This window comes from Felis catus, chromosome C2, assembly GCF_018350175.1.
Source record: "Felis catus isolate Fca126 chromosome C2, F.catus_Fca126_mat1.0, whole genome shotgun sequence".
Classification (NCBI taxonomy): Eukaryota; Metazoa; Chordata; class Mammalia; order Carnivora; family Felidae; genus Felis; species Felis catus.
In genome coordinates, this window is record NC_058376.1 from 77886394 (window position 1) to 77899067 (window position 12674).

At 40.5% G+C, this 12674-nt stretch overlaps 1 protein-coding gene across 1 annotated transcript in view; it reads left to right on the plus strand.

Annotated features, from left to right (window-relative positions):
* P3H2 (prolyl 3-hydroxylase 2) overlaps nucleotides 1-12674 on the plus strand; it is a 148813-nt gene that overhangs the window by 122698 nt on the left and 13441 nt on the right. Inside the window, exons 5-10 of the mRNA XM_003991795.4 lie at nucleotides 847-989; nucleotides 1327-1416; nucleotides 3775-3815; nucleotides 5066-5160; nucleotides 11552-11679; nucleotides 12241-12336. Coding sequence (XP_003991844.1) covers nucleotides 847-989; nucleotides 1327-1416; nucleotides 3775-3815; nucleotides 5066-5160; nucleotides 11552-11679; nucleotides 12241-12336 — 593 coding nt within the window. The remainder of the gene's footprint in view (nucleotides 1-846; nucleotides 990-1326; nucleotides 1417-3774; nucleotides 3816-5065; nucleotides 5161-11551; nucleotides 11680-12240; nucleotides 12337-12674) is intronic.

The following is a 12674-nucleotide window of genomic DNA, read 5'->3' on the forward strand; positions in this document are numbered from 1 at the left end:
TCCCAAAAATTCTGCTCTGTTTATCTCTATTAAATGATATAAGTTGTAGCAAACATCTTAAGGTGGAAACTTTTAATAATTGATGCAAAACATCTAGCACCAAAGCAGACCAAAGATAGTACCTTTTAAACACCTGAAATCATGTCTTTCCTTTTGTCTGTGGCTATTTTTTTTTTGAAATATAATTAACATATGGTGTTACATTAGTTTCAGGCATACAACGATTCTGTGCATTACTCAGGGCTCATCAGGATAAGTGTAGTCACCATCTGTCACCAAACAACATTATTACAATCTTATTGACTGTATTTGCTGTGTTGTACGTTTCAAGTCTGTGATTTATTTATCATATACCTGGAAGTTTGTACCTTTTAATCCTCTTTATTTGTTCCTCCCATCCCCCTCCTCACCCCCCCCTCTGACAACCATCAGTTTGTTCTCTGTATTTGAGAATCTGTTTTAATTGGTGACTATTTTTGTGTGTGCTCTCCAGCCTTACCTTGTCTTCCCTCTTATTCATGTTGAATGCTGACCTCTAGCAGTTTCTAGATTTCTTAAAAATCCTCTAGATGGGGCGCCTGGGTGGCGCAGTCGGTTGGGCGTCCAACTTCAGCCAGGTCACGATCTCACGGTCCGTGAGTTCGAGCCCCGCGTCGGGCTCTGGGCTGATGGCTCAGAGCCTGGAGCCTGTTTCCGATTCTGTGTCTCCCTCTCTCTCTGCCCCTCCCCCGTTCATGCTCTGTCTCTCTCTGTCCCAAAAATAAATAAATGTTGAAAAAAATATTAAAAAAAATCCTCTAGATGGACGTAGGCTAACTCTAATGCTGCAGCTCTCTGGCGTTTCAGTTGGCGAATACGTGAAAGCCTTGGAGTGTGCTAAAGCTTATCTTCTCCTCCATCCGGATGATGAGGATGTACTAGACAATGTGGATTACTATGAGAGCCTGCTAGATGACAGCAGTGACCCAGCATCCATTGAGGCCAGAGAGGTGAGACCAATGTCCTGAGAGGAAACTGCATTCTGTGAGAGGCACTGGGCAGAACTGGTAAAAATGTAGCACCGCTCTTAAAGCTATCTAGCAATTCAGTAAGTGTTGTAGAATCCAGTTCTTTTGTACTTTGCTTATTAATGCCAGGAGCATATTTTTCTCATATGTGATAGCTTGTGAAAATCTGTTGAGATGGAGACTTTTTTTTTTGTAGCTGTGCATATTTTTTTAGCTCATATGTCACTGTCTAATGAAAAATATTTCCACTTGAACATTTATCATATTTCTTAACTGTTATTTAAATATAAACTTTTCTTTCATTTTTTTTTCCCTCTAGGATTTGGCAATGTTCGTGAAGCGTCATAAACTGGAATCGGAACTAATAAAATCAGCTGCAGAGGGTCTGGGATTTTCATACACAGAGCCAGTAAGAGCAAAGAGGAAAAAGAAAATGTTTCCTTTAGAGAACTATTTGATGGACTTCTTATTTATGATTTTATTTCCCAGCTTCAATTACTGAAAATTCTAATCTCTTGCCTTACATTAACAAAACCCAGGGAGTTGGGGGGGATGTTTATTCAATGTGTATGCTGAATGTTAAAAGACTTTAATAGATCTCCATAGCACTGAGACTCAAAGTCAAAAGCAAACTTTTCTGGGGAGAAGTGTTTTGTACCTGATGGTTTTATTTATTGAACTCTGGATGCAACATTTTGTATTTCTCTTATACATTTTAACCATTAAAAGACTTCAATCCCTGCTGAAGAACAAAATCGATCTCCATTGTACTATTCATTGTGCTGACTTTCCTCCACTTGTCCGTGTTCGCTTCCGGTCATTCTGCATGTGAAGACACGCTTTTTGCAGAACCGGCACTGTGGCACAGAGAGATCTCTGTTCTGATTTCTATTTAAGGTTTCATAAGCAATTTTCTCTGTATTGAACTATGAATAAATTCCCAGGAGTGGGATTATTCTGCCATCAAAGGATATGAGAAGTTTTAAAGTTGTTGAAATTGCTTTTCTAAGAGAGTTTTCTCATACCTTCATTGGTCCTAGCAATTCATAAAAGTACCAGTTTACTGTGGTGCGTAGGTGGCTCAGTCAGTTGAGCATCGACTCTTGATTTTGGCTCAGGTCATGATCCCAGGGTTGTGGGATCAATCCCCTTGTTGGGCTCCACACTGAACATGTAGCCTGCTTAAGATTCTCCCTCTCTCTCTTTCTCTCTCTCTCCCTCCCTCATTCTCTTTCTCTCCCTCTGCCTCTCTCTCCCTCTCGTGTTCTATCTCTCTCTTTCAATTTTTTTTAAGTACTAGTTTACTACAAACATCTCAGCAATGGGAAATAACATTTTAAAATCATTCGTATTTCTTAGGTACAAAATGGTATATCATTGTTGTTTTAACTTGTATTCCTTTGATGACCGGCAAAAATAAATTTTTCACATATTCTGATTAATTACTTTTCCTCTGATTTGAATTATCTGGGCATACCTGTTTTTTATTTGCTTACCTGTTGGTTAACTACATATAAGTTCTTTATATAATGTGCATTATCATATGTTTATAAAAAGCACTATTATGGGCTCTGTGCTGACGGCTCAGAGCCTGGAGCCCACTTCAGATTCTGTGTGCCCCTCTGTCTGCCCCTCCCCCACTCACACTCTGTCTCTTGCATTGTCTCAAAAATAAATAAACATTAAAAAAAATTGTTTTAAACACTATTAGTAATATATCCTATTTGTAACATATTTTTTTCATTTCTGTCTTTGTTATGTCAGTTTTTACTGGCACATTAAAAAAATTAGGATAATTTAAGGTATATAATAAACATTTTTCTTATTTTGAGAGAGTAAGAGAGTAAGAACAAGTCGGAGAAGGGCAGAGCGAGAGGGAAAGAGAGGAAGAGACAATCTCAAGCAGGTTCTGCACGCTGTCAGTGCAGAGCCTGACATGGGACTCGATCTCAGGAGCCATGAGATCATGACCTGAACCGACTTCAAGAGCCCAGCACTTAACCGACTGAGCCACTCCGGCACCCCTCTAATAAACATTTTTTTTTTAATTTTTTTTTTCCAACGTTTATTTATTTTTGGGACAGAGAGAGACAGAGCATGAACGGGGGAGGGGCAGAGAGAGAGGGAGACACAGAATCGGAAACAGGCTCCAGGCTCTGAGCCATCAGCCCAGAGCCTGACGTGGGGCTCGAACTCACGGACCGTGAGATCGTGACCTGGCTGAAGTCGGACGCTTAACCGACTGCGCCACCCAGGCACCCCTCTAATAAACGTTTTTAACATGCTTATAACCAGCCCTATTTACTATCTTCTTAAAATTTCATTCTCCCAAGAGACTTCAGAAAAAGTCACTTTATGATCCTACACAGATGATTAATCAAGCTGTACATTTCTGTGTGTTTGTTTTGTTCAAAAAACATAAGGGAGTTGGACTAAATGATCATGTAATTGTCTTCCTGACACCAAATTCCAAATAATTTCTTGGACAAAAAATATAAATGCTTAGGCTAATTCCATGCTGCTTTAAAAATCCATTTGTGCAGCATATTGTCTTTGCCAAAATAGCATCAACTTTAGCTGTTTTGTTTTGTTTTTTTATTAATCTGTTTAAGTTATTTACTGGATCTTTATACAGTGTGCAAGTTTCCTAATGATTTAGGTCTTTTGAGTGTTTTAAGTGTATATTTTATTTTTGTGAGTTATGTTTTAGTGATAAAGCTACTGAAGTGGTTTTTATGTTTGTTTCTTTGTTTTTAATTTAAAACAGAATTATTGGATCCGATATGGAGGACGACAGGACGAGAATCGGTGAGTTCTTCATTCAGAACACAATCTGTTTATTTTTGATGAGGAGAAATACTTAGATTCATACTCAGTATAAGGACCTTGTCTCTATGAAATAGGCAAAAATACATAATTAAAAGATTCCACACTGAGAATTAGTTCCTCGGCCTTCTGGTCCCAGCTCTTCCTGTACTTCTGTGTGACCTTGAGTGGTTTATCTTCCTTCCCAGTCTTGTGTTTTTCCTCCAGTTTAAGGGGTTGGAGCAGGTGATCCCTGAAGGCGAAATATTCTGTGATTCTAAATCAGAGAAAATTGGATGCTATTTGTAATTTATTAACAGAATTGAGCTTAATTTTTTTCTTGTTAATGCTGAATTGTCTTACTGCATTTGAAAGCAAGAAGCTCAAAGAGTTTCACTGCAAGCTAAAATATTAGGTGGAGCTAATCTAAACAGAAGTGAAGGGACCTCGTTTTTCTAAATGATAGAAGTGAAAAGTCAATGTATATGTTATGAACAGTTCAAGGAATCCTAGAACGTTGGAGTTACGTGTTTGAGATGACATAGTCTATCCTATTCATTTTCAAATTCAGAAACTGAGGTTTTGACAAGGCAAAGGACTCTCTCAGAGTGTCACTGCAAGGGACTGGCAGATTGAGATCTTCCTATTCAAAATTCTGTGGTCTTTCACTAGGCTTCAAGGCCTCAACCTCTGGGTGGCCTAAAATTATCAGAAGATACCTAAGAGTGCACCTGCGTATTTGGGTTTATTCAATCCGTGGATATTGAAAGGACATCATTGCTATGATCTGGATGTTTGCCAAGTTTAAAACTTGTGTCTTCTTTCTTGGAATAGTCGAGAATCACTACACTAGGTCTTGGTTTATTTCTATTCAGTCATTGTTCAGTGATGCACTCTGCTCCAGACAAAAATAAAACACTCTGAACATTACAAAGATTCACACAATAATTCTTTTCTCTCTGTTGAGACTTAATGTCTAATCCCAAGGGGATAAAGTTATGGATACAATTAACTGTAAAAAAAAAAAAAAAAAGGTGCTAAGGAGATTTAGAGAAGTGAAATAGAGCACAGTCTTTGAGGAAATAGAGGTCTTCATGGAGGCAGTGGCAGTTAATTTGATCCTGAAAAACAGGTGGACTTGTGCAAAACAAAAATACACAATATGGAGTCACAGACTACCTGAGTAAGGTGGCTTTTGTCTTTGAGCATCTTTATGCAGTGAGAAATTCAATTCCAACTGCTTTTAACGGCAGAGTCCCTTCAGGAGTGAACGTGGAGGGGGCAGAAGTTCATGGATTGTCAATGGGGAAAAAATCATCACCCAAGATAGATCGAGACTTAAGAGAGGGTAAGTATCTGTGCACTTTTACTTACAGCAGGAGGGAAAGGAGATGAGACTTGGCTAGTTCTTACTAAAATTAAGGAAGAGCCCACTTTCTCTGGAAAGTAACGAGTTAGGACTAAGCTAGGACATTTATAAACTTCTGAAAGCAAGCCTTAAAAACAAGACTGTCTCAGATTTGTATATCATTGCCTTTGGTTTTCAATATAAATGTTTCCAAGGTCACTCCCTCATCTGTTTCCCACAGGAATCCCGTGAGCTGGGCAGGGATTGAATGATCATTGGGACCCTCGGTTAAGTACCTGAGGCTTGGACTGTTCCCAGGGCTTCCTTCTGTTGTGCAGGGAGTGAGTGCTAGATAGTGCAGAATAGACTGCATCAGGGGAACTTGAAGAGGCAGGTCATATGGATATACAAGAGTTAACCTAAGATGCCTGAGGCACATATGCCTGAGCAGGGCTCTGAGTGATAAGTAGATTCTAGTGAATTGACAGAGGTGTGGAGGGGGCCGTTCTGCTGGATAAAACAAGTGGAACAAAGGCACAGAGATAGAGCAGAACATCATATGCCTACTTATATCAGTTCAAAATTAGTGCAAACATATATAGAGTGTTGTCGAAAGTAGTTTATAAATGGAGCTAAACACTGTTATAATAATAAGTTATTGGCCCCAGTGGTGGTACTCAGTTGTGATCCTTAACAATTATTAGGATAGCTATCTATTTTAGAATTTTTCAAGCAAATTTACCCACCGTTTGTTTGAATACTGAAAGCATCTCATGTGAGACAAGTGTCCTCACTTCACAGGCAAGAAAAGTGAGGCTCACAGAGATACAGTGACTCGCCTGGTGTCTCAACAGCTCTTAACAGGTTGAGGAGGCATTTGAACCCAGGCATTTGAATCCAAAGCCCATTTTCTCTTCCTTACCTGGAGATGGAACATAGAAGTGTCTAGATATCCAAAGTGTACCCTTTATTGATTAAATGCATGCACGATAAGAAGGCTTTAAAAACCTGCATTGAGAAGTACAGTTCTCCTTTCCCCAACCAGAGAGTATGTCAGCACATTCCTCTAGCTGATTTGAAAATTTCTGGCTCTCTCTAGCTCTCATATTTCCCAGCCCTTTCCTTCCGTAGCTTCCAAGTCAGTTTGAGGCAGTAAACAGGATAATATGCTCATCTAATCTGACCTGGACCTCAGTTTGCAGCCACAAAGCCCGAGCTGTTTTACAAATGCCAGAGAATTTCATGGTCAGCCAGAGTTCACATTGCTTTTTAAGCTGAGAAATCACCCAGGAAGTACATGCCAATAAGCCAGCACTTTTCTGTGGATGTTTGGGAACCTCCAGGATAGTTGCCAAACTTCAAAGCATTTTTTTTCTGGCTACCAGGGACTCTGATGTCCAGAACCTGACTAGGAAGGCTTGTATAAAGAGTAGAGCGGGAGACTGTACAGGATGGAGAGAGACCGTGATTGGCTGGGCTACCAAATTCTGTCCTTTCCCTAGAATTTGCTTAGTTGAACGGGCTACCGCTTCTTACGATGTTCTCTGGGAAACCACTGGAAAGCCTTCTGTGTAATCACTGGAGATCTAAATAGTTTCTAAATCAGTGGTAGTGGTAGACAGAGGCGAGGCAAAGTTTCCAACCAGAAAACACTTACATATCTTAGTCTGGCTGAAAGATGTCAGGGAGGCGAGAAAGGATGCATGCTTCACCGTGTAGAATACGTTTCAGCTTTTCTCATCGTCCACAAAGCCATCATCATCTACTCTGGTTACCTAACAGTTTTTAGTAGTATTCCAACTGGATGGCTCTTATTATTTTTTTTTTAAGAATTTTTTTTCAACCTTTATTTATTTTTTTTGGGGGGGGGGACAGAGAGAGACAGAGCATGAACGGGGGAGGGGCAGAGAGAGAGGGAGACACAGAATCGGAAACAGGCTCCAGGCTCTGAGCCATCAGCCCAGAGCCTGACGCAGGGCTTGAACTCACGGACCGCGAGATCGTGACCTGGCTGAAGTCGGACGCTTAACCGACTGCGCCACCCAGGCGCCCCTGGATGGCTCTTAAACACTGCAGGAGTGACCCAGGACGACATCCCAGAGTGATGTCCATGGAACGTGCTTCTCCTCTCACTAAAACCATCTGTCACTTACCCATTCTCCTTTCAATACCAGTCTCCAAAGGTCTTGCTCCATAATAATCCCAGTCAGTATAGTAGAAATAACACTGAACTTGGAATCAGGAGTCCCACTTTCCAGGATCAACTAGTCTGATGTGCTGTGCTGTGATGGATGACTAAAGACTTGGTGTCTCTGGGCTGTATGACCCTTGGGTGTGAAAGAAGCCTTGCAACTTTTTGCAGAAGACCAGTGTGAAAAGTCTTTTGTAAACTGTAAAGGGCTATGCTCATATAAGGGCTTGTTACTCAGCACATCCCTGTTGTGACTTGTATGATGTTGTAATATTTATGGTCAAATGCTTCTTCCTGCCATGTGAGCCACAGGCAGTGAGCACAAAGGAATATTTTCCTAGACGATCCCTCTTTATTGCAACCGGAGAGTCAGAGCCAGGCACATACTTTATGAATGAGAGAAGAATTAAGTTGTTTAACTAAATCTCCTTGAGCTGTGGTTAAGAGTTGGCTGAAGCCATCAAATCAGGCCCCAGGAACCACAACTTATTGGACCACATTTTTATTTTTATTTCAATGTTTTCCTCTGTCTGGTGTGCTACTAGTCATTTGTAGGCTGCTAGATGTGCATTTTTGGATAGCAGGGTTTGTTTTGCCTATTTTTTTTCCTTTTGGTTAATAGTTGGGTAGTTGGTTGTTTTTCTGTTACATGCATGTGTAGGAAAGCTCTGTATAAAACTCTCTGCTTAGTGGTGATTCTGTTAACTACATGAAAAGCAGATATCCAGAACAGATTCTGCCTGAACCTATTGGTGTGTAGGGAGTTAAGACTCCATGCTGCATTTTGTCTCTTCATCTGATTTTTGTGTGTTCCATGTGGCAGGACTGGGGGAATTGTCGATATCCCAGTAGCACTTTTTAAAATATACTCTTTTATGCTTATTAAGATGCCTCAGTCAAAACATAACACAATATACCAGGCATATTTGATGATAATACTATAATAATCAACATAATTATACCAAATACTTATAGAGCACTTGATAATGGTGGACATTTTTCTAAATGTTTTAGTTTTAGTAACTATATTTGCCATATTTGAAAATAAGCCATATTTGAAAATAAGGTAATTATATTTAAAGTAATACACTCTCAGCATAGAAAAGGAAAAAAAAATAGGACAAAGTACAAAGCAACTGAGCTCACTAAACCCGTATTCAGTCATCCATTTTTATTTGGGTTTTATATCAGAAAATGCTTTTCAGCAAACCTACAAGTATCTTGTCTTGCTTGTTGACAGAACATCTCTTTTACATTTCTAAATGGGAGTGGAATATCCAGTTTACTTTCCCAGATATTTGAGAAACTGCCTCAATTTGGCAACAAATGTTAATCAGCTGTAGAGATTGGAGCAGCCTTTCTCAAACAACCTGTGTTTTATGTTAAGAGGTTCTGCCGGGGAGTGTGGGGGGTCTACTGTTTTTTTATTGCTACAAAAAAATAACACAAATGTAGCAGCTTACAATAACATGCATTAACTATGCCATAGTTCCCACCGTTTCTGAGGTCAGGAATATGGGGATAGCCTAGTTGGGTCCCTTGCTTCAGGGTCTGTCATAGGGTCTGTCAAGTAGTTTGATCAGGGCTGGGGTCTCTTTAAGGCTTGACTAGGGAATGATCTTCCAAGCTCAGATGATAGAATTTGGTTCTGAAAGTCTTAGTGGATGGAGGTGTGCAGTTCCTAGTTGATTGTTGACTGGGGGGTTGCCTCATTCCTTGCCACGTGAGTCTGTCTAATGCAGCCACATGCCTCATCAAACTGCAAGTGGAGAAGGCAATAAACTGAGTCTGCTAGCAGGATAGAAGTTGCATTCTCATGCAATGCAGTCACAGAAGTGACATCCCATCACTTTGTCCATATTCTGTTGCTTAGAGGCAAATTCAAGGCCCCGCCCACACTTGAGGAAAGCAAATTATGCAAACCCATGAATTCCAGGGGGCAGTCATCATTAGGGGGCCATCTTAGAGTCTTTTTGCCGGAAGGAAGGAAGGAAGGAAGGAAGGAAGGAAGGAAGGAAGGAAGGAAAGGAGGGAGGGAGGAAGGGAGAAAGAAAAGGAGGGAGGGAGGGAGGGAAGGAAGGCAGGGTAAGATTAATGGTGAGAACTGCTTCATATTGTTTTGATACTCAGGATATTCACAATGCCTGTGTAGATACTAAAAGTTCTAAGAACTTCTCTTAAATCTTATGTAACCTAGTGCTCCCAAACACATTTGATCAAGAAACTCTTTTTTCATCAAAAACTTTCTGCGAAACAAAGGCACTGAATTGTGCATGTATGCGTATTTTTTTTTAACTCATCCAAAAGATTGGTATTGAAATTATAACTTGTGGTTATATTCCTGGAATCCAAGAAATTCTGTATTTATAAGTTTTGATGTGGCCCCTAGTGGGTCATGTAAATAACGACCTTATAACCAAGTACTACCGTGAGATTTCACACCGCATTGGGTGCAGTTACTGTTACATCAACACCAGTTTGTAATACTTCAGTGGTTGAAGGCTGACAAGAAATGAAGTAGAACAAACTGGTAAGTAATGTATTAGGACCAGATAAAGGCCCAAATTCATCATGGAACCCTACAATTTCATAGTAATTTCAACAGAGAAAAGTTGCAGTGGAATGAGTCATTACACACCAAAAATACTATGAAGAATGCTGGCTGAAAAGAACCTGGGCCAGATCAGTTAGTAGAATATTCACATGGAAGGTAGCTTTCTTGTTTCTGCAAAATAACATTAACCGTTTCACTAAGATCATTAACTTGAATGTAGTTGGTTTTATGGTCTTGCTTTTATTTAATGTTGTGAATCAGTTTTGGAATTATAGTTATTGGAAACTCTGAGGATAAATATACCATTCATAGTTCTATCATATTGTAAGCACGGAAGCAAAATTGTGGCAAACTAATGTGTCAGCCCTGCACCTCCTTAGGGGACGTTTCCTTAACAGATAACTGTATATTACCAAAGATTGAGAAACACTGTCTCTTCACTAATTGTGGGCTGTGGGGACTCTTTCATCCTAACTAGACTAATGAATTTGTTGTTTTCCCAACTTTGACTGGTTTTGTTTTCAAGAAATAGAATAGACAGAAACTTCGACTGGTTTCTTCCTTCTTTAACTGATGTGTTTTAGTGTGTTGGTGACCATTGCTTGACTGGGGGAAGAAGGGAGAAGCTGTGCCCCTGCTCCCCCACCCCCCCAGTGCCTCCATCCAGGCCAAACTGTTGTTACTGACAACACCTGCGTCAGGTCCCTTTGGAATACTATAAAGAGCAAAAACCCGTTTTTCTTTTCTGTTCAGTTTTCTGGTCAAGAGGGCTGTACTCTGTTACATCTGAAGATTTCCTCACCAGCAGAGGCTTTGTCCTTCAGTCGTAATGTCTGTGAGGAAAGGGCTTTGTCAGGTCTAGGTTTTGTAAGTTACCACCTAAAACATGACCCCAGAGCATCACCTTCTGAAAAGCCTATATGGGCTAATTTCATAAAGATGTGGGCTCTATTCATGGAGAGAGCAGGTGGCTATAGAAAACCTTCCTGTGCAAAGAAAATGATATAAAGATTTTCCCAGAGAACAGAGAAAAACAAATATTCCAAAAATAAGACCATCTAGAGTCAGTTAAGTGGTGGAAGAAGACGGGGAAGGAGTTGGCTGGCTTGGGTGTGACTGTTCTGGTGATGGATTTACCAGCTGAGTTGTGGAGTGAAGACATTTCTCTACAAACAAGTGAGACTGAGTTTTGTATCTCATGTGTGGGTGCACAAACATGTAATCAAGTAATTGCATGTGGTGTTGTAACAGAATTATGGACCAAGCGTTGTGGAGAAGGGTGGGTGCTGTTGCCCAGAGAATTCTGGAAGGTCTTCTCAGAGTCATCACAGAGAATCCTGTGAGATTCAGAGTCTACTTTACAGGCTCATCACTGGAATCAGCTGAAAAGATGGTTTATCAAACCCCAAATACTAACAAATGTGTTAATATTATTGTGATGCCATGGAGAAGCCTAACAGTCGGACATCTGTCTTTTTTCCTGAATCCATATTGAATTTATCAGGCTTCCAATTTGTCTTTGCCTTCTTAAGCATTCATGGGCAAATGGAGTCTCATGAATTTCACATTGAAAACTGTTGGATGCTGTGTGCTGACCCCCTTGGGAACAGAGGTAACAGAGAAGACAATGTGTTCTGTCCCTTCAGGTGGTCCTCTGCTCTACGAGAACATCACGTTTGTCTATAACTCAGAGCAGCTGAACGGGACCCAGCGGGTTCTCCTGGATAATGTCCTGTCGGAAGAACAGTGCCGGGAGCTCCACAGCGTGGCCAGTGTGAGGACCAGAGAGGGAGGGGAGCCTGATATTGGGCTGGCCTGGCATGAGCCCTGGAGTTGTCTGGTCCTGGGCTCACTTGGAGTCAGGAACCAGATCTGAAATACCACTTTCTTTAGGACAGGGACATTGACTGTGGGAGCATTTTCATAGCCTTGTTTGGAATTATCTTACTTTTGTCTAGATCTGGACACAGAATGGATCTGGGGTAGTTAGTGGCTTCATACCTAGAACAAGACCCATTCAGCACATGCCCTGGCTACCATATAAAGTCACTGGGAGAATCTCTTTATTTTAATCGATAATAAATATATTAATCATTTATATTCTACCCATTTCTACAAAAAAATGATATTTTGTAAGGAAAATGTAGAGTTGAGTTTAAATAAAGATATCTCTTTTGATTGGAAGAATTAATGATACCAGCATCGTGGTACAAAATAGGGATGGTTCTGAGTATTGACTTTGGTCCTTAGCTTCCTGGCAGTCAAGGAAAAAAATGGAGACCTGATTAATTCATAGTTGTTATTAATAAAGCATCTTCTTGTGTATTGCTTCCAGGGAATCATGCTCGTTGGTGATGGATACAGAGGGAAAACTTCACCCCATACACCCAATGAAAAGTTTGAAGGTGCCACTGTCCTGAAAGCACTCAAGGTACAGTCATAGCTTCTTTTGGGCTTGGGTCCTAAGTGTCAACCCAGGGCCTTCTGTTTTAGATCCCTTCATGTAGTCACCAATTTATCAAACTTTATATCTCATCAACTTGCAACTGACAGATAATATACAACCCCCCTGTCTTCAGGGAGCTCCTGGTCCAATGGTGAAATCATACTGAACCACGTGATTATCCTGTACCTCAACAGGCATCATTGGGGAGAAAGAGGAAAGTTCTCTAAAGGAGAGAGGATGAAGAGATTAGCTTTCAGTGTTCCCTCTGTGATTAGGAAGGGTGACTTTCAATGGCTCATTTTACTAACTCAAATCCACAAGCA